We start from the raw sequence: 27,046 nt of genomic DNA on the forward strand, positions 1-27,046 counted from the left end.
CAATAAGAGCTATTACTCTGGAATTCAGTGAAAGCTGTACTGCTATTGATTGCGCCTTTTTACAACTATAGAGGCTTTTCAAACGAAATCAAGATGTGTGATAGTACTTAATGGTTCAGAGATTATCTACTGCAAAAACAAGGCTCTGCAATTATTCCCAGCCACAATATTGTGACCACTAAAACGCAGAGGATGTTATTTTTTTTCCCTCAGAGAAGTATGATTCATACCTGGCTATTTGGTGACTCAGTTTTCAAACATACCCAGAGACTGGCTGACTCAAATGTCAGCATCCTCCCTTGGGACAGAGAAACAGTTGAACAAAACAAATTTAGCCCACACAAGCCATTAAGCTGGTTCATACTACATCTAATGATAATGGTTCTAGGAAGCCGTGTTTAGACACTGCAAATTACTGTTTAATGAAATGCAGTCAATGATGACGTGTGAACAGGTTTTAGATGCATATTGAAGATTATGAATCGCACTTTAGTTTTATCTTAAACTATTTCACTTGGACAATTCTCATTTTTTTTCTTTTAAACAATGTCAACCAAAAAAAATTATTTTATAAATAATTTTAAATAAAGAGCTATAAATGAACTGGGTACAACCAAAATGATTTACACCATTTGTCTGCCTGTTTTCTGCTGTAACATTTTCTCTTTAGGTTATCTTTGAAGCAAACCACACATTGAGAGACGGGCTCTCAAGTGCATCAGTGCTTAGTGCAAGTGAAATGTTTCAATTGTGAGCTTAGATATTGAATAATAATATGTTACCCCTAAATATGGATGTTGACTCTTTCCTCATCCAGCCTTCCACCCAGAAGTACCTCGGGCTGGATCACTAATAGGTTGCTGTTTTACTCTTTCCTAGGTCAGAGGAGTCAAATGCTTATCCACCATTTACAAGACATAAGTTTGGACTGTGATGGAATATTTCCCACTTGCCTGAAGGATGCAGCTCCAACAACACTCAAAAAGCTTGTCACCATCCAGAACAAAGCAGCCTGCTTGATTGGCATCACATCCACAAACATTCAGTCCCTCCACCGCCACTACATCTTTGTAATACCATGTACAAGACTCAGTGCAGAAATTCACCAAGACTCCTTAGTCATCAGCTTAAAAAAAACACTACCACAACCAGCTAGAAAGACAAGAACAGCAGATACTTGGGTAGATCACCATCTGCAGACTGCCCCACCCTGACTTGGAAATATATCACCATTTCTTCAGTGTCATTCAAAACTCTGGAATGTCATTGTGGGTCTACCAAAACTAAATGGACTTCAGTTTTTAAGAACAAGTTCATCACCATGTTTTCATGGACAACTAGAAATGAACAAAAGCTCGCCCAGCCATCAATGCCCTCATCCCATGATTTTTTTTTAATGGGTAGTGAGCCAGAGAGATTTATTCAGGATTTTCCCACTCAAGGTGGGAATTGGGAGTCAGATCATTTCCCAATGTCATGTTCCTGCTTCCTGTTCAGCAGTGCGTAACTAGCCTATTTTCCTAGTAGGATGCTGGTGGGTGCCTGGAGGCAAGGTTGATGTAGGCCCAAGGAGGAAACAGAGGTGAATGACACAATCAGTTTTAAATGCCTGCCCCCATTTGCTGGGACATGAGTTCACAAGCCTCATTCCTGATGAAGGGCTTTTGCCCGAAATGAGTTGAAAAATGTGGTGCTGGAAAAACACAGTAGGCCAGGCAGCATCCGAGGAGCAGGTGAATCAACGTTTCGGGCATAAGCCCTTCTTCAGGAAATATGTGTGATTCCTGAAGAAGGGCTTATGCCCGAAACGTTGATTCACCTGCTCCTCGGATGCTGCCTGGCCTGCTGTGTTTTTCCAGCACCACATTTTTCAACTCTGGTACTCCAGCATCTGCAGTCCTCACTTTCTCCTTTTGCCCAAAATGCCAATTCTCCTGCTCCTCGGATGCTGCATGACCTGCTGTGCTTTTCCAGCACCCCACTCTCATATCAGTTTGTTAATGCCTGATTAATCACTTGGTTAAGTTTGTTAATGTCTTTATTTAAGATGAAGCAAAACAGGTGATGGTCATCAATTGTTTAATCACATGTAAAAATGTAGTACCTGTGATGCCAAGTGAGGGATGAGAAGTGTGTGACTAAGGAAGTCAATAAACTCTCCCTATAAATGAAAAGAAATATGTATCTTGATTTCAATTTCATCAACCAGCTTGGAATCTATTAAAACTGGCCAGTTTTCTGGATGTGTATTAGGCAGCCGAACCAACATATCCTACACATGAGCTCCCACTTCACTCCGCCCACTCCATTTCCCCTATAGCACCATATCCTCCAAAGTTTCCTTATCCCATAACCCTTCTAAATCACCCATGCCTCTATCCTCCAACCCATATGCACTTAGACCATAAGACCATAAGACATAGGAGCAGAAGTAAGGCCATTCGGCCCATCGAGTCCATTCCGCCATTCAATCATGGCTGATGGGCATTTCAACTCCACTTACCCGCATTCTCCCTGTAGCCCTTAATTCCTTGTGACATCAAGAATTTATCAATCTCTGCCTCGAAGAAGGCACTTACCCAGTATGGGCACAGAACCTGTAAATACAGTAACAAATAAGATATTTGAGATGCTCATAACTATCAAATTGAAAAACCAAAACTCAATTTAAAAGTTTTCTTTCCTCTTAAGATGTCATAAAGCTCTCTATATAAATAAACTCTCAATCTCTTCACAGCTATGCTAATGATTCCTGATAAATTGAGTCCATAAATGGGTATGGGGCTCAGCCAAGCATTCATAGTAAGATTCCATTGCATAGTTGGGTTCAAAAACCTTCAGGGCTGAGCTATTAAAATCTAAGAGCTGAAACATCTTGTTTCATATTTGAACCAGTGAATTATATGCCTGGACAGCAAATCTAAGAGCTCAGTCACTTGTTCAGGCTTTATTATGAGTAAACAGTTAACCTTCAATCAATGAAAAGATTAAAAGTGGAAACAATTGAAAACGCTTTGAATTTCAACATAGGTCAAAATTGAAGAGAACTTTATTCAGTGGAAAATATACTCCATGCATTGGAGGACTTCCATTTTCTCAAGGTTGATCAATTTAATTTACATTTTAAGAACAAGTTTCTATTATCAATCCCTGTGTTAAAAACACATTAAGTCCATCACACAGCATTTAATTATTATGTGTAACTTTGCACCTTGCCTATCGAATATTTCTTGATTTTAGAATGATTCAGCTATATTTCATAACATCTCTGAGCTAGTGATCTCAAAACTCTGCCTGATCCTGAAACACTCAACACCACAATACCAAAAGTGTAACAGGATACAAACTCACTACATACAGCTTTATCATAGGCACGTGAAGATCAATGGTGACCAGATTGTGGCAGAAATCCCAGAAGGACGTCCTGCCAGTAGTTTTAAAAGCCTGCCTGTTGGGGATTGGCTTGGTGTCAGAATGAGAGAAGGAATCCCGGACCTTGGGGATCTGGCAGCTGAGAGGATTGCTGCCAATGGTGGGTCAATATAATTTGGAGGTGTGCAAGAATCTTAGAAAACCAGAAGGTGTTAAAGATGGGAGAGTGTAGAAAATGTAAAGTCTAAATAAGCACAGATGTGAGCAGTGAATAGGAGCTTGTGTGCATTAGGATTACGACAGTCAAGTTTTGAATGAGCTGTAGCTTTCCAAAGCTCACTAGTGCAGGAAAGTGATTTGCACGTGGTATTTGAGAGTAGACAAGGATTTTAAATGAGTGGGTTTTGAATTGCAGTATCTTATCTGAGCTGACACAACAATGAATGCTTACATATAAAAGATGCAGGAAGTGTACAGGCTACTGCTGAAAGGTATTTTGAAAGTAATTTTTAACCCTGATTAGGAATGTTCAATATATTCTTCTTAAGGAAGACGCCCTATGCTCCAATGTGGTTCGGCTGGTTCACATTCTTGAAGTGGATCACCAGGAAGTGTGTAGTTTTTGTGTGCTAGCAGACGTTGCCCTACATTTTAAAAAAATTCTTGGATATGGAGTTTTTTATACATCCCGATCGTGTATAAAATGTACTTTTTAAAATGTTGTCAAATTGAAATATTCAAGATTGTTGCATGCCTGATTTTGTTTGTTTCTTTTTTTAAAATCTGTTTAAGGTCACAATGTTTGAATCACAAGTCTTGAGTCAATTGGTGCTTATTTATTGGAAAATGTTCATCAGCTTTAGAAGGAGAAACAGCCAGCATTAAGTCATTGCTTTTGTTTAAGAATGTTTTACCTTTGTAACAGGATGTGGCATTGGTATATGCCAGACTGACAATTTTTGTATTTCATTCCTAGCTGACTGTTTTTTCTGCTACACATGCTAAATCAGATCCATTGCAAGACCAGGGTGTCAGTAATAGGTATTGCCAAAATGTATCATTTTGCTATGCTGAATCTATGCAGGAAAATGTATAGGAAGGAGTAGAAGATTGTGTTGACTCGGCAACATGGAAAAGTTGGGCCGAATGGTCTTTTTCCATGCTGTAAATCTCTATGACATAAGAAGAAATAAGTACAGTAGGAGTAGGCTCATGTAGAGCACAGAGATTGGCATAGATCAATTAGCTTTAAGTCTATTTCAGTGCAGTATGTCCTACGTAAGAACACAGAGTGTAAGGCATTGATATTCTGAGGTCCCTTAGCTAGTTACAGTACAGTGGCTCATGCAGGAATCCTGTAAATCAACATTGACTGATGCAGGAATGTGTCAAGTCACAGGAAATGGGATCCTATAAATTAGACAAAGGTTGATGACAGTTGGAGAAACACACACATTCTAGCATCAGAATCTGAGGTCTTTACCTGGGCTAGAGACCATCTTCATTGAACATTTGTCCAAAAGAACAGTTACTTTAACAAAATCATTCATTTCAGAGATCTATTTCCTCTCTTTTGATGTCTCCCTGCTTAAGCTAAGAGTAAGCTAATGTTGGTGTCGGTTCCACTGAGCTAATTGGGTGGCTCAATGAAATGTAATTCCAGGGTAGCTATGCTATGTTAGACATGCTCCATCACATGGAAGGTTGACTGGAAACATCATTTCTACTTTGTAGGACATAATATTAGCAGTTCAAACATATCTAACAAAAAAAACGTTCTCGGAAATTTAGACTCCTGACAAGTATTGTAAGCACTGCACATCCTATTTAGCTTCTGGTGTATTTTGTAGCACTGTATGTTCTTTTGCCTCTATGAATTTCAGGTCTTAATTGCTTATAAGTAAACACAGGATCATATCAAGTTGAACACTGTACTTCAGATGTTAACAAAAACACATTGGGTAAAACCTTTAGGGGTCTGAATGACATGGACTATGGCAAGGTTTATAGCAGAACTAGATGAGCAGTCCAGCAAAGCTGGTCTCAACATCAGAAGCATCTTACACCATCTTCTATGATTTTCAAAAGCAGCACAGCTGGGCAGCAGTGCGTTGCCAATTAAATGGGATTATAGCTTGTTAAACACTTCATTAATGGCTCAACTCACCTCATTAATATTCAGCTTTCTCTTTTACCAAACTCATTAAGCAAGTTGAGAAAACTCAACATAGAGATCAGACTGGGCAGGTCCAAAAGGCACTCCAAATTGGTCAGGGGCCACCAACATCTCAGGGCACTCTCCATAGGCTCCAGCCACATGCACCCTACATCCACCAACATTGGCATTTGACAGGTACTAGCCTCTAAGAACCCTCATGGCACATCTCTGAAACATTCACAGGTCACTTCTCCACTTCAGTGCTGTACCTCAGGCTGTGCCAGCAGCTACCATTGTAATGCTGTAGCAAGGGCACTGTATGCTGAGGGACATGCACCCTGCATATAGATTGGAATATCTACTGATTGGCAAGTTGTTCCAGAAACAGTACGTGGTAAGATGGGGCTGGAAGTGGACATGAGAAATGCCAGGGGATGAGGTAGGTAGATAATGAAGTGCGTTTAATGAGACATGGAGTAAGAAAACTCGCTAGGCCTCAAATCCCTCCAAAGATCACAACATAACTTGACTTAGCCAAGAAAAAATATGCTTCAGCTCACTGTATATTTACATTGTGTGTGTGTGTGTGTGTGTGCGTGCGTGCACCCTAAATAAATCTTTCTGTCAGATGCTGGCAAATCTGGATTCACTTTTAACGCTTTCTGTTAATACACTTTAACCTACTTTCTCTGTTACGTTAATTGGTTGCAAGTGTTCACTGTTCTTTCAACTATCCAGAAACTCTGTTTAGAAATCACTCCAAAAAGTGACTGACTTGTTTTAGAATGCAACAATTGGAGAACATTTACTCGATGATAAATGCTTTTCCTCAGGAGAACCAGTTCAGGTCAGCAAATATGCTACAACACACGTGACATCATTGTGTTTCTGCTAAATATGTTTCATACATTGTGCAACAATATCACATTGTAATTAATGGGACCGGATTCTCCTTCAAAAAGCTTTTTTGAAGAAAATATTCCGAATGTAAACAAACACAGGGTCGCACAATGATTTCCAAATTGTCCTCATACCTCCTGCAGGTGCTTTGGACTCAAATTGAAAATTAGTATCATGATAATAATAATGCGCCATTTACTCTTTGGGGTGAACCTACTTTTTTTTATTCTGAATGAGTCTGAATTGTATCGAGGGTTTTTTTTGGGGGCGCGTTCTGCTGCAAGACCTAATGAGTCTTCTTGCCTTGTCTTAACAAATTTCACTGCACTCTCAGTCCTGCCCATCAAGCCTTATTCTGGCTCCATCGCTCAGCTGATATTGATCAGAAATTCGCACATCACGGAAATAGACCCTTCAGTCCAACTCGTCCGTGCCAACTCCTAAACTAATCTCGTCCCATTTGCCAGTATTTGGCCCATATTTCTCTAAATCCTTCCTATTCATATACCCATCCAAAAGCCTTTTAAATGTTGTAATTATACCAGCTCCCACCACTTCCTCTGGCAGCTCATTCCATACATGCACCACCTCTGCGTGAACATGTTGCCCCTTAGATCCTTTTTAAATCTTTCCTCGCACACCTTAAACCTACGCCCTCTAGTTTTGGACTCCCCTTACCCTGGGAAAAAGACCTTCACTATTCATCCTATTCAAGCCCCTTATAATTTTGTAAATATCTGTAAGGTCACCCCTCAGCCCCGGCACTCTCGAGAGAATAGCCCCAGCCTATTCAGCTTCTCTCTACATCGGGTGAAAGACCAGCATTCCTGGCACCCATGCCATCTTTAAAAGGCCAGAGCATACCCAGACAGGTGTTGGCAATCCTGGCATTGCCCCCACTAACAATGTCAAAGCACATTAACCCCAAAGCCACACCGCCCATGAAGCATGGCTGACACTTCCTCGTCATCTTCTTACTCTTGATGCAGTGTAACCACTAGGTTGCACTGTTTAACAGGTCTGTGCCTACAACCTAACCAAATAGCCTCTCTACTTTGCCACTACTCTGTCCCCAATGCACTGTACACCCACAGCTTGTCATTGTCCAGGAGTGGAGCATAAATGCCAACAGCTGGACAAATCCAAACATGAGCTTTAATTTACAGACAGTAAAAGTGAGCACAAACAAAACCTATAGAGGCTTAAGTTTGGCCCCACAATGTAGACTAAATATCAACACCATAACCAATGACTACTGTACAGTTGATAACTGCCTGCTGCACCCAGCTCTCATAGATTGGAAATGGGTGTCAGTTGGATCCTGTCCAGCTGAGCTCTGTCATGGATCAGGTGAGCTTCCTCCTCCCCGGTGTCTGTGTCCTCCTCAGAAAATTGCTCAAGTTCCTCAGCATTGCACAAGTAATGAAGCAACATGCTCACCGTGCTCTGTACAATTGTGTCACGATGATGCAGCACACTCTGACTCTGTGGTCAGGCTGGTCCAAGCAGACAAACCACATCTTCAACAGCCTTGTTGCCTGCTCCTCCACACCACTGGTCAAGGCAAAGGCAGCGATGTATCTATGCTCTGCATCAGTCAGGGGGTTATGGTGGCAGTGGATAGCCCTTATCCCCTTTTAATGGTACTTGCACCCTCAAACGCAGCAGCAGTGCTCTAGAATGAAGGAGTTATGGCAGATTCTAAGGTAGTGGGTACACAGCTCTAGGAAGCGGTAACATTGTTCACAAATGACCTGCACATTGCTACAATAGGAGCCCATCCTTTGTGGAATTTCACAGCGTTGTGATACAGGCCTGTCAGTGCAATATGTGTGCAATCAATGGCATGCTGTGTTAATGTGAAGCTAGCAATGTTTTCAAATCCTGTTGCAGCACTGATCTTGTTATTTAGAAACCAGGTTAACTGAAGTGGTCTTGCACAGATCAATGTCCTGATGCATTTGTAGGGACCTGACTGAGAAACTGTTCAGATCACCCATCACTCCCTAAAAGGAGTCAGTTGTATAGAGGTTTAGAGTAGCTGTCACTTTTACAACCTCTGGGAGAGAATGGCCTCCCACTTTTGTAACTCTCAGGCCCCACTCCAACATCTGGCATCATTCTGACATCTGGAGTCTGTGTCAACACTGTGCCTTATTTGTTGCTAGGAAATAAAGTTAGTGCCAAATAAAACTCTGCGTGACCTGCCAGACCCCTCATCTCTGTGTTTGCAGCTCCCAGACCAACAGTATGTGATTCCCCTGACTGTTTGCCATGACCCTGTAACACTGACAACTGCTTAATCCATGGACTGTACTGGAACAGATCCCCTGACTATGAATGTCCCAAGCAATCGACTGACAGTTGCCAAGCCCTTGGACTGTCTGCATACAGTGACTGTAATTGACAGTTCCAGGACCCTTGTGACAGACAGCAAACCGATTCTCACCTCCCCACCCCCCACCCCACCCCCACCTTGACTGGACTGATGTCTATGCACCACCAGTTTCTGACATGACTATTCGGTTGAATAAATGTATGGTGTTTGTGCTGACATATGCTGTAGGAGCTACATCAATGTTCTGGTGTGTCAAATAGTAAGATGTACATCCCCACACCCCACCCACTAAGCCCTGATCAAATCCCAATTGATAAGAATGACCAGCAGCTTATCTATGTATCTGTGCTAAGGACCACCTCAATATGGCAGTATAAGTACTGGTACACCAACAGGTATGGTACAGCCTGGTTGTTGCAAGTGTGTTTGTAGGTGCTAAGTGAGTGAATGTTATGAGAGCAAGTGTGCAGGCCTGAGATGGAGTCTGGTGCAATCCGTGAACAGAGTCCCTGTGCATGCACGCAAAATATTCATCCAACAGCCTTCCAATACTAGAGACTGGTTCACCCAACAATGTGAGCCTGTGCTTCCTAAGTGGTCTGCAAGTATATTGGAGAAGTGCCATATTGGGCATTGGGGGTTGGCACATGCATGATGCCAACGTGCATGGACAAGGAATGCATGTGGCTGATGCCCATGGATCTTGCGACATGGAATTTTAGAGCAAGCAGCAAACTGAATCTGCTATGTACCTGCTCTGGTTTCCATGTTGAGTTTTCTCCACGTCTATCTTGTCTGGGTGAGTTTGGTAAGATACAAAGCTGAATATTAATGAGGTGAATTGGATTGTCAACAAGACATATCACAAGCAATGAAACCCCCTTTACTTGGCAGCTCACTACTTCCTACTGAGAAACTTGTCATTACATTTGTGAAAAGCATAAAAAATGTAGTGAGCTGCTCCTGGTGAAACTTGTCCACGTTTGCTATAAATCTCACTATAGTCACATCATTCAGACCATGACAAGATTCTGTCCTTTGTCATTTTGATATAACTGTAAGTCACAGGCACCTCCATTTCTTAAAAGTTGCCAGGTCAGCGATCCTTTGAGAAGTAAATAATGTCTTGCTTTCAGATTGCACTCTTTACTTCACTTGCTGATTTAACGTGATGCTCATGAATATATGGTAGCTGCTGTGCCTTGTGTATTTTTGGTGATTAATGGTACCACTGTGTATTCTATCACAGTAACAGCTTCAGGTAGGAGAAGTTCTTTGTTCCAACTACCTCAGCTTCTCATAGTATTCCCTTGTGTGGGACTGAAAGGTCTGTTTCCATGTTGTATAACTCTATGCAAATCCCAATGTCCACAAGACCATAAGACAAAGAAGCAGAAATAGGATCTGAATTACAAGAAAGGAATGGGGAAGCTTAGTCCTTCCAATTAAAGGTATTCCCTGTATACTTTTGTTCAAATGGATCTCAGTATTGATAAGAGCCTGAGTAATTTGAGCATTTCCAAATTATTTTCGTTATAAATATGATGGCTGGTGCTTATATTTTATGAATGACAGAAAAGCTTATTTGCTTTTGATTTGTCCAAATACTTTATCATTCTAAAAAACGTTTTTCATTTAAACTCGTACCTGTACTGCACGCCACCAGTTCTCTTCCTCCATTTTTAAGTTAGTGTTTTGGTGTAATTTATTTCTAATGATCTATTTCTAACTTATGGATCTTTGAGATGTGATTAGCCATGATTATATTAAATAGCAGAGCAGATTTGGGAGGTTGAATTACCTACTCCTGTCCTTAGTTCTTATATTCTTAATGATATTATGCGAGTCTTTAGATGACCTTAGTCCACGTTCTTGACAACATCAATAAAACTTGCATTTCTATCGTGCTTTAACCTGATGAACCATCCTAAAGTGAGGCGATGTGCAGTGGTAGTGTCCTTACCTCTGGGTCAGGAGGTCAGGATTCAAGTTCTACCTGCTTCGGAGATATGTTGTAACATGTCTGAACAAGTCACTTAGAAAATATCTATAAACTTAATAAAGACACTGAGCCATATTAAGAGACATTGGGTCAGATGACCAGGGGCTTGCTCAACGAGGTCTGTTTTAACAGGTGTTTTTAAAGGAGGAACGTGTCGTAGAAAGTGAGAGAGGTGTAGGGAGGGAGGGAATTCCAGAGCTTTGGGACCTTGGCAACTAAAGGTTGGAGGTAGACAAAAACAAAATTGGAAGGACGAAGCTTCTCCATTCCTTTTTTGTAATTCAGATTCTGTTCCTGCTTCTTTGTCTTATGGACATTGGGATTTACATAGAGTTATACAGCGTAGAAACAGACCCTTCAGTCCAACCAGACCATGCTGACCATGTTCCCTAACTCAACAATTCCACCTGCCTGTGCTTGGCCTATACCCCTTCAAACCTTTTCTGTTTGTGAACTTTTCCAAATGTTTTTTAAATGTTGTAACTGTATCTGCAGCCACCACTTTCTCTGGCAGTTCATTTCACATATGAGCCACACTCTGCGTTAAAAAAAAAGTTGCCACTCGTGCTTGTCCTTTTATAATCTTTCTCCTCTCACCTTAAATGTATGCCCCCTTGTTCTGAACTTCTGCACTCTAGGAAAAAGACCCTTGTTATTCACCTTAGCTATGCCTCTATTGATTATATAAACCTCAATAGTGTCACCCTTAACCTTCTATGCTCCCGTGAAGAAAGTCCCAGTCTATTTTTATAAGTCAAACCCTTCATTCCCAGCACCATCCTGGTAAGTCTTTTGTGAACCCTCTCCAGTTTAATAACATCCTTCCTAAACAGGGTGACCAGTACTCCAGAAGAGGCCTCATCAACATGACTCCTATGCTCAAAGGTCTGGTCATTGAAGGCAAGCATGTTCATAGAATCTATATACTGTGGAAACAGGCCATTCAGCCCATCCAGTTCATAACTGACCCTCCAAAGAGCATTCCAGCCAGATCCACCCCATTCCTGTGACCCTGCATTTTCCATGGCCAATCCACATAGCCTGCACATCTTTGGACTGTGGAAGGAAATCCGAGCACCCTGAGGAAATCCACCCTGTACAAACTCCACACAGTCATGCAAGGCTGGAATTGAACACAGTTCCCTGGCACTACGAAGCAGCAGTGCTAACCAGTGAGCCACCATGCCTCTGTTTCTGACTGCTGTTAAATGTCTTCTTAACCATCCTGTTTACTTGTGACACACATTTCAAAGAATTATGTACCTCACATCTTGGTATTGTTTCCAATGCTTGAATGTGTCTGTTTCTTGACAATCAGGGATTGGGAATTGACATTCAAGGCACGTCTGATGAGAGTGCTATATATTTCACCGCTACTTCCTCTGACTCACATTCTATTGTTTTGACTGCGTAGTTCAATATCCTATTAGCTTTGTTGATTGCCGCTCTTGTACATTGCTCATACTGCATCTTACGCTCTTAAGTCTATTTCAATTTTATTTAAAGCTATTTCAAACCATTCATGAAGCATATATATGCCATCTGTTCTTACTTGTTATGTAGTTTACTTAGCATTTTTATGTATTAATTTTCATGTTCAATTCTTTTGCTACACCCACGTGTATAATAAGTATATATTTTCCAACATAGTAATTTCTGAGCTGCCTCTTCCTATTCTATGTCCTTCTTAGTTTGAAAACACCTGCAAATTTGACCGTTGTGCATTGAGTTTTTGATTCCAGGTCAAAGTGTAAATTAGAAGCAGTTTAGCCATCTGCAGTGTAAGCCCCTAATTATTGCACTTGATGTTAGAATCATTCAATTCCACAGGTTGGAAGAAAGCCATTCAGCTCTTCATGCTTATACTGATTTTTATTTACCGTTTTAACACATTTACTTTCCACTTCAGTCAGTATCTTGTCCATTGCTTGGACTTAACTGGAAGCCACACAGTTTTAAATTGAATCAATAGATTTGTGTGTGGGACCTCATTAAACGCCTCTCTGAAGGATGAGGCACATTACCACAGTCTGTTTGTGTTGTCATTTATCATAGTTGTGGGTATGTTCGTCGAGCTGCAACATTGATTGGCAGATGTTTCACCCCCTATCTATGTGACATCTTCAGTGCTTTGGAACCTCCTGTGAAACACTGCTATACTGTGTCTTCTGGGATTTATTTGGTTCCATTCCTGCTGCTTCTGGTTGCCACTTCTGGTTGTTCACTGGAGTGGCCGGTATACTGAGTCTAGGTCAATGTGCTTGTTGATGGATTCCGTGGATGAATGCCAAGCTTCTAGGAATTCTCTGGCTATTCTCTATTTATCATGTCCTATAATTGTTGAGTTGTCCCAGTTGAATTTATGGTCCCTGTCATCTGTGTTTATGGCTACTGGGGACAGCCAGTCATGGCGTTTACTGGCTGAATTAGTGTTCATGGATGCAGATTGCTAATTGTCTGCCTGTGTGTCCTATATATTATTTAGTGCAAGTCCGTGGGTGAGTGCACAAAACACTATATAGGACACACAGGCAGACAACTAGCAATCTGCATCCATGAACACCAATTAGCCAATAAATGGTTTGACCAACTGTCCCTAGTAGCCATACACGTAGATGACAAGGACCACAAATTCGACTGGGACAACACAACTAGGACAAGCTAAACAGAGGACAGCCAGAGAATTCCTAGAAGCACGGCACTCATCCATGGAATCCATCAACAAACACACTGACCTGGACCCAATATACAGGCCACTATAATGAACAGCTGGAACCAGCAACTGGAAGCAGCAGGAACGGAACCAAATAAATTCCAGAAGAAACAGTACAGCAGCGCTTCACAGGAGGCTCCAAAGCACTAAAGATGTCACAGACAAGGGACGAAACATCTGAAAATCAACTTTGCACCTTGGCAAACATACACACAACTACAACAAACAGCACCCGAGCTACAAATCTTTATACAAACCTTGTGTTGTCATTTCTTGAAAGAAGTTGAAGAAGTTGATCCAGAGGCTGGCAGCTCCTGTGCTCAGCAGCATCAGGGAAATGAGGATGGAGGTAGCTGTGGCCACTTTTGGCCACAATCCAGGCACCGGACCATAGGTAATTAATGTGGGGAGGTGTTTTGCTGAGTGGGTAGGAGCTGTAAGGAAGATGGATACAGAGCATTACCAGCAAAGGCAGGGACATTGCTTTCAGTTCTTCATTCTATCCATTCCGATTCCAGTCCCCTGATCAGGAACATTTAGACATTAAATGAATATGTTTGATGAAAACAGCCCTCCTTCATTTGCCTGGCAGGTGACCAGCTCACTGCATGGTTATAGTTGCCATGGATGTTGTGGCTTGCTCGAAAACTGGGTTAATACTAACAGTGACAGGATGAGGCCCTTAAATAGTCAATAACTGGGGGTGAAGTGGGAAAATTGATCATAGACCTTTCTACTCAAAACTTACCTCTGGCTGAGGTCGGAAGGTGGTGGGGTTTTGTTTTATCACCATTCTGTCTAATTCTTGCCTTCACCTTCGTAATAGAGAGACCCAATGAAATAACTGGACTTTTAATTGTAAAATTTGGTTCACAATTGCCTTTACAGGGAGGAAAATCTGCTGTTCTTACTTGATCTGACTCTAGGCTCTGACAAATGTGGTTGACCAGTTCATGTCCCCTGCAATAGTCTAGCTAGCTGTTCAGTTGTATTCAAGCTGATGGCTCCCTACCAAAGATACTGTAGTGTGTCTTGTTGGGAGCTGGGACAGCAGGAATGGGGTGATGTACACCCTTTATACATGTGAATACAAACCAAACGGTAGTGCCTTGAATGGACAAAGGAACAGAGGTCATGAAAGGGATTCAAACTCAGAGACAGAGACAGTGGAATAGTGCTCAGGGGTCAGACATACTGTGTGATTAAACCCTGATAGAGGCAGATACTGAGAAAATGCTTCTGGGTTTTAAACCCTGTCCACATATGTGGAGATAAAAACAGATCCAGTATTTATCATGTATTTCAGGAATGCAAATTACCAAAGGTAAACAATAGTCTTCTCATATGTTGAGATAAAGATGCCAAGAAAGTAAAACCTGTAAAACTTGCAAATGAAATATTGATCTGACTTGCAAACCACAAAATAAAGGTCCAGTCCAACCAGTATATTCATTTTTAAATATGACTCTGTTATACAGTTTTCTCCCTCAGGGTGTCTAGTCTGCCTTTTACTTTGCAGAGGAAATGGTCATTCTTGTGACTCACCAGAAGTGCAAACAGGGTTTGTACTGAAACTCCAATGGTGGAAGTTGGCTGCTCAGGGCCTGTGCATTGTCCTGAATCTGTTTATCCTGTAAATCCCATATTAATGAACCAAAACCTGCAACCCATTGTAAAAGATTAAAGACTTAACAATTCAGGTTTGTTCAATATATTACTGTATGAAACTGTAATCTTTTGCTATAAATTGTATGTCTTACGATCTTCTACTCCAAAACCAGCTGATGAAGGAGCAGTGCTCCAAAAGCTAGTGCTTTCAAAAAAACCTGTTGGACTATAACCTGGTGTTTGTATGATCTTTAACTTTGTCCACCCCAGTCCAACACTGGCTCCACCACATTATGGAGTGGCAGATGGTTTCAACTAGCATTTGCTATTTGTGAAGATGTTTATGAGGACAGGAAGCTTGTCAAAGATAGTATTACAGCGGTGGAAAGGAAGATGGACGAAGATTTGCCATCTGAGGTAGTTTAACTTTCCTGATATTGATTGGGAAAGCTATAGCTCAAGTTCGTTAGATGGGTCAGTGTTTGTCCAATGTGTGCAGGAGAGTTTCCTGACACAATATGTAGATAAGCCAACAAGAGGTGAGGCCATACTGGATTTGGTTCTGGGTAACGAACCAGGCCAGGTATTAGAACTAGAGGTAGGTGAGCACTTTGGGGACAGTGACCACAATTCGGTGATTTTTACTCTAGTGATGGAGAGGGATAAGTGTGTACTACAGGGCAAGAGTTATAGCTGGGGGCAGGGAAATTATGATGCGGTGAGGCATGACTTAGGATGTGTGGATTGGAAAAGTAGATTCCAAGGCAAGAGCGTAATTGATATGTGGAACTTGTTCAAGGAGCAACTATTGAGTGTCCTTGATAAGTACGTACCTATCAGGCAGGGAGGAAAGGGTCGTGTGAGGGAGCCGTGGTTTAATAAGGAATTGGAATCCCTTGTTAAATGGAAGAGAGCGGCCTTTGTAAAGATGAGGCGTGAAGGTTCAATAGGGGCGATTGAGAGTTATAAGGTAGCCCGGAAGGACCTGAAGAGAGAGCTAAGAGCAGCAAGGAGGGGACATGAAAGGTCCTTAGTTGGTAGGATTAGGGAAAACCCTAAGGCTTTCTATAGGTATGTTAGGAATAAAAGAATGACTAGGGTAGGAATAGGTCCAATCAAGGATAGTAATGGGAAGTTGCGTGTGGAGGCTGAAGAGATTGGGGAGGCACTGAATGAATACTTTTCGTCAGTATTCACTCAGGAACAGGACATTGTTGTCGATATGAATACTGAGGCACGAATAAGTAGAATGGATGGCTTTGAGATATGTAGAGAAGAGGTGTTGGAAATTCTGGCAAGGGTGAAAATAGATAAGTCCCCTGGGCCTGATGGCATTTATCCTAGGATTCTCTGGGAAGCAAGGGAGGAGATTGCAGAGGACTGGAGGCTAGCAAACGTGGTTCCCTTGTTCAAGAAGGGGAGTAGGGATAATCCTAGTAACTATAGGCCAGTGAGTCTCACTTCTGTTGTGGGCAAAGTCTTAGAGAGAATTGTAAGGGATAGGATTTATGCACATCTGGATAAGAATAATGTGATCAAGGATAGTCAGCATGGTTTTGTGAAGGGCAGGTCGTGTCTCACAAACCTTATTGAATTCTTTGAGAAGGTGACTAAGGAGGTAGATGAGGGGAAAGCGGTAGCTGTGGTATATATGGATTTTAGTAAGGCGTTTGATAAGGTCCCCCATGGTAGACTACTGCAGAAAATACAGAGATATGGCATTGAGGGTGAGTTGGAGGTTTGGATTAGGAATTGGCTGGCTGGAAGAAGACAGAGGGTAGTAGTTGATGGCAAAGGTTCATCTTGGAGTGCCGTCACTAGCGGTGTTCCGCAAGGATCTGTTTTGGGACCATTGCTGTTTGTCATTTTTATAAGTGACCTGGAGGAAGGATTAGAAGGTTGGGTGAGCAAGTTTGCAGACGATACGAAAGTCGGAGGAGTTGTAGACAGTGAGGAAGGATGTGGCAGGTTACAGCAGGATATAGAGAAGCTGCAGAGCTGGGCAGAAAGGTGGCAAATGGAGTTCAATGTAGCTAAGTGTGAGGTGATTCACTTTGGTAAGAGTAACAAAAAGATGGGGTACTGGGTTAATGGTCGGATACTTGGTAGTGTGGAAGAGCAGAGGGATCTTGGTGTCCATGTACACAGATCTCTGAAAGTTGCCACCCAGGTAAATAGTGCAGTGAAGAAGGCATATGGCGTACTGGCTTTTATTGGTAGAGGAATTGAGTTCCGGAGTCCTGAGGTCATGCTGCAGTTGTATAAGACTCTGGTGCGGCCGCATCTGGAATATTGTGTGCAGTTTTGGTCGCCATACTATAGGAAGGATGTGGAGGCACTGGAACGGGTGCAGAGGAAGTTTACCAGGATGTTGCCTGGTATGGTAGGAAGATCCTATGAGGAAAGGCTGAGGCACTTGGGGTTGTTTTCATTGGAGAAAAGAAGGTTTAGGGGTGACTTGATAGAGGTGTACAAGATGATTAGGGGGTTAGATAGGGTTGACAGTGAGAACCTTTTTCCACGTATGGAGTCAGCTATTACAAGGGGGCATAGCTTTAAATTAAGGGGGGGTAGATATAGGACTGATGTTAGGGGTAGGTTCTTCACTCAGCAAGTCGTAAGTTCATGGAATGCCCTGCCAGTAGCAGTGGTGGACTCTCCCTCTTTATGGGTATTTAAGCGGGCATTGGATAGGTATATGGAGGATAATGGGTTAGTGTAGGTTAGGTGGGCTTTGATCGGCGCAACATCAAGGGCCGAAGGGCCTGTACTGCGCTGTATTCTTCTATGTTCTATGTTCTAAGCTCACTGAGTGGATAGTAATAACCAATAAAAACCACCATCATCCTGATTGTCAGACTCACGCTGAACATATATTTTAAAATGTTTCATCATGTGCGGAGTTATGAATGGCTGGTTTGCAATACAGGGAAATGCCAACAGTGTGGGTTCAATTCCCGTACCAGCTGCGGTTATCATGAAGGACTCTCTCCTTTTCAGCCTTTCCCGATGCCTAAGGCATGGTAACCCTCTGGTTAAACCACCACCAGTTGTCTCTCACTGATGAGACAGCAACACTATGGTTTGGTAAGACAATGGCAACTTTACTTTCTCTTGTGTTATAAGATTTGGTATATTGAGAACTGAAAGTTGCAAGGTTTCTGAGTTGATTTTGCCTCTGGTAGGATATTTACTGAATGTGGCAATGCTTATGTTATCGCTTGTAATGTAAGAAACTGCACATGGATATGCTGGTATTGGAGAACCTCGCAAACATTTTATTATAGCTAGCTATTATAAATAACCATTACCTTCTGATACTTGAGTATCGAGGCTAATATTAAACTAATTGATTACAACAAAGGAGAATGCTTCAGTTGCATTTCATGCATCAAGTGATCTGAGTTAAGATATTGAATATACAGTGTATTTATGTTCAGGTCATGTGGTTTTTTTTCACAGTGATCATATCAGCTTGTTTCCTAAAGGATTGTGAGACAACTAGAGTTTCTGAGTATCTTTTATATATTTTGCATATCATTCTCTGGGTAGCTGTCAATTATAATTTCTTAACGTTCCCAGGAAATTGAAATAACTTAAGACTCAAATGATGTTATTCCATTAAATCTATTTCCCATTTGCTGCAAACTCACCTATTGTTATTTGGTCCACAAACTAAAGTTCAGATACTTGTACACACACAGGATGTATTGTTTATAACTGGATCATAACAAGAGCTTTTTTTGGCAGGGGAATCATTTTGGGGGAGATTAACTGAAAGACAGACCTCCAGGACATTTGAAAAAAAAACACTTTTTGGGGTAAAATATTGAGATTTTTAACCCCCTTTAGCTCCTCCAGAGCTGGACGCTGTAAACTGATGGACGGAACGTTTCCTTGGGCGCCGCGTGGTTCCGGGAGGAGGGGGTTGATGGTGACACTCCGCCCGTTGAGACGGGGGGTGGCTGAAATCCCGCCGCCGGGTTTTGTGACCCGCCGTTAAAATTTGAAGCATGAGCGTGTCAGACGTGGAGCCGCTGGCTCGCGGCGGTTACCGCTGTTTATTGTGTGATGTCCGGGTCCCCAACAGTAAGTGCAGAAACTTCTGTAAAACAGTGACGGCGGTGACGGGGCCTGGTTTACCAGGATCCAGCCTCTTCCATTTGGAATGGGAGGGAGTGTGGAGGCCCCACGAGTTGGTGAAGCCTCTGGAGCAGGTGGTTTCACTCTGTCCGATGGAACCAGATTTATAATAAAACAAAGTGAATTTCCTGAGGAACTGGTGGAGGGGAGTACAGTAAAATGCATTTGGAAAAGTACATGAAGAAGAAAGGTTTGGAGGGATGTGGGCCAGGAGCAGGCAGGTGGGATTAGATCAGTTTGGGATTATGGTCAGCATGGACTAGTTGGGCCGAAGGGTCTGTTTGAATGACTCTATGACTAGAAAGGCTGCAAATACTCAACAGGTCAAGCAGCCTTTCCTGTTAGGAGAACTAACAGAAAGAAAGAGAATAAGTGAGTAGATTTCCTTCCATGAAGGGTATTATAAATCAAATGAGGTTCTTAATAACAATCAACATCAATGTCACTCATGATCATTTATTGAATTCCAATTCCAACATCTACCATCGTGGAATTTGAGCCGATATCTTCAGGACACTAACCTGGGATGCAGATTTACTAGTCCAATGACATTACCACCTACATCAGGACTGTATTAACCCAAGGGCATTGACTGGGAATTTAACTCTGAAAATTCTTGCAGGACTGGATAGTGTTGTCTCTGGGAGCATGTCTCCTCTTCTTCTCCCTGGGTATGATTATTGGTAGGGTGTGGGAAAACAGTGTTCCCTCTGATATTTTGTTCACCTCTGTGGACCTCTGGTTCATGCATGCCAGCAGATTCCAGAAACAGAAACCAATGTGTTGGCTCACTGTTATTTGTAGAGCCTTCCAGTGACCAGGGCATGTCTGTGAGGTGGTGATACAAAGTCTAGAACCAGTAGTCAGTCTCAGAATAAGAGGTAAGCCATCTCTGACTGAAATGAGGAGGAATTTCTTTCAGTGTGGTGATTCTTTGAAATTTGCTACCCCAGAGGCCTGTGTGGAGGCTGTTACTGAGGACGTTCAAGGTGGAAGCCAGCAAATTTATAGATACAGTCAGTTTTGGTATAATTCTGCTGTAGTTCTGTTCTCGTGCACTCCCATGTTATAAGAAAATTGTGCGATAGCAGCACCATGTAAACTAATGGGGCCAGAATTGTGTTATAACCGATGGATGCTTTAAAAGTTCACAATATAGAAAGTGTCCTCAATTCATCAATCGAATTAGAGTAAATTTGCATTAACGAAACACATGTTATAGCAGGATGACCTGTATTCAACACAGCAAGGGATATCAACATATTAATGTTGGAGAATGGTGTTGCGGTTAAAGATCATCATGCTTCCAGCGTGTTCTGTTGTTATTTCATTTTCCAGCAGTACTGTGGTGCGGTACTTTGCTTCTGATTTAATGTTTACTTTGCTATCACTTCTCTTTCAGGATTTCCCACCTTGAAGATGTTTTGTCCTTCTCTCTGACTCACCATTTGTTTGTTTCTTCTACCTTCTCTACTTCTTTTCTCATATACTCCCTTTTTACTTGAAACCTATTGCATTTCTAAGTTAGCCCAGTTCTAATGAATGGCCATTTACTTGAAATGTCAGGCAGGATTTCTCCTGTGGACTTTAGACCATTGTTGTCATGGTCAAATGGTGGGAAAGGAGTTTCTACTTTGTAGGGAACTGTCATTAGGTGTTATTGCTACTAGCAAAAAAATGTACGAACTATATCATTGTGAATTTGTGTACAGACACACATCCAGCATGTTAAAACATTTGCTATTGCACTAAGTAGGTATGGGAGTAGCAATGTAACAGTCTGCAGCACATGGTTTGGTCTGTGAAATACACCCTATTTGAGTTTCAAAGAATGTTTAAACCTGTGAACTACAAGGCATGATACTTGGCTGTGATTTTCCCCCAATTGCCCAATTAAGAGTCAGAGTGCAGACCTGCCATTTAACTGAGGGTGGTAGGAAAAGTCTTCGATTGAAGGCTGGTTGATTGGCTTTCTCCTCAAGCATGCATCATCCTGACATGGAATTCTGTTGCTTTACTGTTGCATGGTTAAAATCCAGGAATACGTTTCTTAATTACACTATTATACCGCATAGACTGGTGCTCACCATCTTTTTTTTAAACAATTACTTATGGGATGTGAATATCGCTGGCTGGGCAGCAATTGTCACCTGTCCCGAGTTATCCTTAAGAAGGTGGTGGTGAGCTGCTGTACTCCCTTTGGTGCAGTTACACCTACATTCCTTTAGGGAGGGTTTTCCAGGAATGGTATGTTTCAAAATCAAGATTGAGTGTGGCTTAGAGGGCGACTTGCAGATTTTGGTATTCCCATGTATCTGCTGTACTTGTGCTTCTCGAAAGTAGTGGTCATGGGTTTGGACGATGCTCTCTTAAGAAACGTTATAACTTTCTGCAGTGTACCTTGTAGATAGCACTGCTATTGAGTGGAATTTTTGCGGTGGCTTTGTCTGGTTGTGTCAAGTTTCTTCAGTGTGAGAGCTGCAAACTTCCAGGAGAGTTACATTTCTAACTTGGGCCTTGCGGATGGTGGAAAAGCTTTGGGGAATCAGGAGTTGACTTACTCATAACAGAATTGCTCGTCTCAGACTTTCCCTTGTAACCACATCTACAAAAGGCTCATCCAGTTCAGTTTCTGGTCAGTGGTGAAACCTCCCCAGGATATTGAAGGTGGGGGATTCAGCAATGGCAATCAGCAACATTTGAGATAGTCTTTGCCTGGCACTGTGTGGCACAAATGTTACTCGTCAGTTGTCAACCCAAGCCTGGCTATTATCCAAGTCTTGCTTCAGTTGGAAATGGACTGCTTCAAGACCTGAGGAGTCATGAATGTTGCTTAATATTGTGCACTCATTGGTAGATGTGTGCACTGTTGATCTTAAAATGGAGGATAGGTCATTGATGAAGCAGCTGAAGATGTTTGCGCCAAGGGTACTCTTCAGACAAACTCTTGCAGAGGTTTTCTAGAGCTCAGACCTTCTCGAGGGCTACTATGGATAGGCAGTAAATGCTGGCCTAGTCAGTGTCCACATCCTTTGAAGTAATTATAAAAGAAAACAGAAAAGAACAGAAGCCCTCTGGAACTGAAGCTGCAAAAAAACCGTCTTTCCTGGTAAGTGAGGGAGAAGGCTCCCCAAGAAGGAGGCACTCTCTCCCATGTTTTTAACTTGAACTTTGAAAATGACCTCAGCAGCTAGATCCATCACTCCTGCAAGCTTCCTGACTAATCTGCAGGATCTGGAGACTGATTACTACAGTCCACTTGGCATTGAACAATAGACTTCATGAGTAATAACCTGGAAAATCATAGTTTTGGATATGTTCACCAAGCTGGGAAGTTGATTTGCAGATGTTTCACCCCCTGTCTATGTGACATCTTCAGTGCTATAGAACCTCCTGTGAAGCACTGCTGTACTGTGTCTTCTCGGGTTTATTTGATTCCATTCCTGCTGCTTCCGGTTACCTGCTCTGGTTGTTTGTTGTAGTGGCTGGTAGAATGAGTCTAGGTCTATGTGTTTGTTGATGGAGTCTGTGGATGAGTGCCATGTTTCTAGAAATTCTCTGTCTGTCTTCTGTTTGGCTTGTCCTAAATCGTTGTGTTGTGTTGTCCGAGTTGAATTTGTGACCCTTGCCAGTTGTGTGTGTGTGGCAACGAGGAACAGCTGGTCATGGCATCCAATGGCTCATTGGTGTTTGTGGATGCAGATTGCTTGTTATCTGCCTGTTTGTTCAATATAGTGTTGCGTGCAGTCTTTGTATGGAATCTTGTAAATTACTTTTGTCTTGCACATGATGGGTATAGGGTCTTTTGTCCTGGTGAGTTGTCTGAGCGTTGCTGTCAGTTTATGGGCTGTCATGCATCCCAGTGGTCAGAGAAGTCTGACTGTCAGCTCCGAGACCTCCTTTATGTAAGGTATTGTGGCTCGTGAATAAGGTCGTGACATGTCCTCATCATGTTATTTGTCTGCCAGGCATCCAAGGATGAAGTTATGGGGATATCTGTTCTTGGTGAAGACTCTGTAGAGGTGTTCCTCTTCCCTTTGCAGGTCAGGAGTGCTGCAGTGTGTTGTAGCTCTTTTGAACAAGGTCCTTCTCTAATCATAGTCTCCATATTTGAAGCTACTTTTCCTGCACGTTTTTCAAAGTACGTTTTGCAACCTATCCCACAATTTTCAAGGGTTTGTATGCACAAATCGAAAAGAAGAATATAAGCGAATCTGAAATAGGAACAGGAGTAGGTTCTGTGGCCCCTGCCTGCTCCACCATTCATTAAGATCATGACTGATCTTTCTCGTGGACTCAGTCCCATAGGCTTCATTGCTGTGGCCATTAACATTGTACTATTTAGTTTATTATCTCCACATTCTCCTTTTTAAGTTCATGAACTCGCATCAACCATCTCTGTTACTAATTCAGCACACTTATTCTAGTTTAGGAGATGTGATTGCCGTTAAATCTGTGCTGACAGACATTTATTACTCTGTGTTTTCAAACAAGAATTATTCATGTCGGGGAATATTGCCTCCCAGATTACCCTAACTACTGATGTTCAGCTGACCTACTTGTGGTCACTACATTTCTCCCTTTATTCTTCTGAACAGGGATGTAACTGTTGAAATCCTCTTATCCCCTGCCTTGTCTCCCATACCCAAGTAGAGCTCAAAGCTGTTGAAAGTCTGTATTATTAATAACACCAACTTCTTAAGTGACTCTTTTTTAAATATGTAATCATGTCCAATTTTACTATTATCCCTTTCATTGCTGTGGCATTGTCAACATCCTTGCTTCCAGTAAGGACCTTTTGATTAGTTTTTGCCATATATATCTTTACAAATAACTTTTTTGTGTTCCCTTTTTGTTACCTGTCAACCTATCATCTTTAATAGATATTTTTTAATCAATCTGTTCAGATATATCCAATATCATTATCGAATAGCTCCTACTCCTCCTACCCTTCACATGCCTTCAATTAAAAAATGGCTGTACTTAAGTTTCTTTGCAATGTACTCAATTTCTAAAAGAAAAGGTGATTGCAACCCTTCTGTAATCCATGCTCTTTCATGCTTTTAGGTCCCAGCTTAAATGATCATCTCAAAGGAAAGAAACATCAAAAACTGCTGAGTGTAAGAAGTTGCAGAAAATCCCAGCAAGAGAAGAGTTTGTTTGTAAGTGGTTTCCATAAAGGCACATCTAATCTGGAAATCACTGACTACTTTCAAAACTTTGGCACGGTGGCAAACGTGATAATGGACAAAGACAAAGTAAGTCCTATTGGCAGTTGACTTCAATATAATCCTAAGTTAAATATAATAACTTGGAACAGATGAAAAATTGCAGAGATCTGTACTGTGAATCTTTGAAGTAAATTGCCAAGTGCAGATGGTAGTTTTCTGCCACTAGAGAGAGCTCTAATAACACAACAGTTTTGTGCACAGATCATTGAAGGTGGCAGAACAGATAGTGGGAGCAATTAATATAGCATATAGCGATCATGGTTTTATTAATAGGGGCATTCAGTACAAGAGCAAGATGGCGATGTTTAACTTTTCTAAGATACCTGTTGGACCTCAGCTGGAATATTTTCTATAGTTGGAGACACCACACTGTAGGAAAGATATGAATGCATTGGAGGGAGTTTGGAACTGAATTACAAGAATAGTTGCTGGAATGAGAAACTTCAGTTCTGAGACTGATTGACGAAGTTGAGACTGCTCACCTTGGAGAGAAGAATATTGAGAGAAGAATTATTTGAGAGGTTTTCAAAAACATGAGTGGGCTGGATAGAGTAAAGGGGGAAAAGCTGTTCCCACTCATAAAAGGAACAAGAATGAGAGGGCACAGATTTCAAAATCGTGCAAAAGAATAAAGGATGATGTGAGAAACATCTTATTCACACAATGATTAATTAGGATATGGAATACAATGACGAGAAATGTGGAGACAGGTTTTGTTGAGGCATTCAGGAGGACAATTGGTTTATTATTTGAGTAGACATCGTATGCTAGGATATGCAGAAAAAGCAAGAGTTTTTAGCTTGAGGTAATGATGGTTGTTTGAAAAGCTAGTCCAGGCAATGGCCTCCTATTGTGCTGCCTTCAGTTTTGTGATTCTAAATTTTGAGGGCAGTGAAGATATTTGTAAATTATGTTGAAATGCTCCAACCTTTGTTCAGAGGGCAGGTGGATGAATTGGATGGTTTGGCTGCAAACATAGCAACACCAATAAAAAAAACTCAGATCCTGATTGTGATGCTTTAGTTGACTAATGTGCTGTGCAACATTACCGAGTCTGGTTGGAGGCATTCTTGGAGTTTATTCACTTGACATTGTGACCAAGCAGTCTCTCACCATGTGACATTTTCAAACATTACTGCTTTTGCTTTGTAAATGTATGGTTTGCGTTTTTAGTATTTCTGCTTGTGCATTTGCTTAAACAGCTATTACCTGAAATCCCAAGAATAGGCAGGGACAGGGTTCCTGGGCACGAATTTCCCTATTTCTGTCTTTGCACCTGACTCCAATCCCTGATCTTCAAGCCTTTTGTTTTCCATCTTTCCCCCTCAACCTATTCTTGCCTCCTTTCCCAATTCCTGAGAGTTAGAACATAGAACATAGAAAAATACAGCGCAGTACAGGCCCTTCGGCTCTCGATGTTGCGCCGACTGAAGCCTACCTAACCTACATTATTGCCCCAGTATACTGTTAAAGTGTTACACTGGCTGCTCACTGCTGTCTTTTGGCAGTGAAACCCTTCAGTCTATTATGGCAGGAAAGCTAAATCATGCAGATTTCACAGAATAACCAAGTCCAGGATATGTGTGCCCAATTTAAGTGGTGAGTGGGCAATTTGGGAGGGCTGGAAACCTATTTACTGAATAGTTCAGCAAACGGGTGGAAAATCTCTCTTTTGATAATTTATTTTTCTATCTGCTGCTCCAGACTAGACAGACGCTAGATGCATCTGTGTTGATAAACTTATCTTTGTCCTGATCCACAAGATACTGTGAATTTTGGCAATTTAAGAAACTCTTTGGTTGGTTAGAAATTGAATTGGTTGAATAAACTCGTTGATTTGAATGTAACTTAATGACTTCTGTGTATAATTTAAGAGATTTTATGTTACCATCTACAGGGTTTATATGCAATTATAGAAATGGGTGATACTGAGGAAGTGGAAAAAGTGCTGTCTATTACACAGCACTGTATGAATGGTCAAAAATTACGAGTGAAGCACAAAGAGACTAAGGAGTTCAAATATATTCCAAAACGGAAGCAAAGCCCTGGGAAAAAACAGTGGATTGATTTTGAAGAGCTGACACAGGGTCTCTGTCAAGCGGTTGATGTAAGTACTTTACCTTCACAATGTGACCAGCTAATTAAAACGATGGTTGTGATTTTTGTAATATAGTAATAGAGATTGAAAGTGGAGTGAGTTAGTCTAAAGCCCTGCTGCTGCTGCTCCTCCTGAAATATTTTCCTTTATAATTTTTTTCCTACATTTGCATTATTCGGCATGGGGAGGTAAAGACATTTGTAGAATAAGTCATGGAGCAAACTCTTGTTCATCCGTGAATAGTGAAACTTTTCCCTTGGTTAGAGGTCAGAAGATGCATTTAAAAGGGGGTTTCAAAGGTGAATTGGTAGCTAATAAAAAAATTTAGCATAGTAATCTGCTGAGAATTTCCTTGGGTATTCTGATTAACAGCAACATTTCTGCTGAGGAACTAAATGGTGATCGCTTTAGTCAACCTGTCTTGTGCTCTGGTGTGATGCTTTGCATCGTACGGCTGCTTCGGTTTTTATTTTCTCTGTCAGT

General features: G+C 41.6%; 1 protein-coding gene across 2 annotated transcripts in view; it reads left to right on the forward strand.

Annotated features, from left to right (window-relative positions):
* Positions 1-19,052: 19,052 nt before the first annotated feature.
* The window catches only part of tut1 (terminal uridylyl transferase 1, U6 snRNA-specific), a 28,217-nt gene continuing 20,223 nt past the window's right edge, over positions 19,053-27,046 (forward strand). For both annotated transcript variants that reach the window (XM_072561655.1, XM_072561656.1), the window contains exons 1-3: positions 19,053-19,180; positions 24,302-24,492; positions 26,363-26,572. In XM_072561655.1, coding sequence (XP_072417756.1) covers positions 19,105-19,180; positions 24,302-24,492; positions 26,363-26,572 — 477 coding nt within the window. In that variant the 5' untranslated portion in view covers positions 19,053-19,104. The remainder of the gene's footprint in view (positions 19,181-24,301; positions 24,493-26,362; positions 26,573-27,046) is intronic.

The sequence above is a fragment of the Chiloscyllium punctatum genome, chromosome 42 (assembly GCF_047496795.1).
Source record: "Chiloscyllium punctatum isolate Juve2018m chromosome 42, sChiPun1.3, whole genome shotgun sequence".
Classification (NCBI taxonomy): Eukaryota; Metazoa; Chordata; class Chondrichthyes; order Orectolobiformes; family Hemiscylliidae; genus Chiloscyllium; species Chiloscyllium punctatum.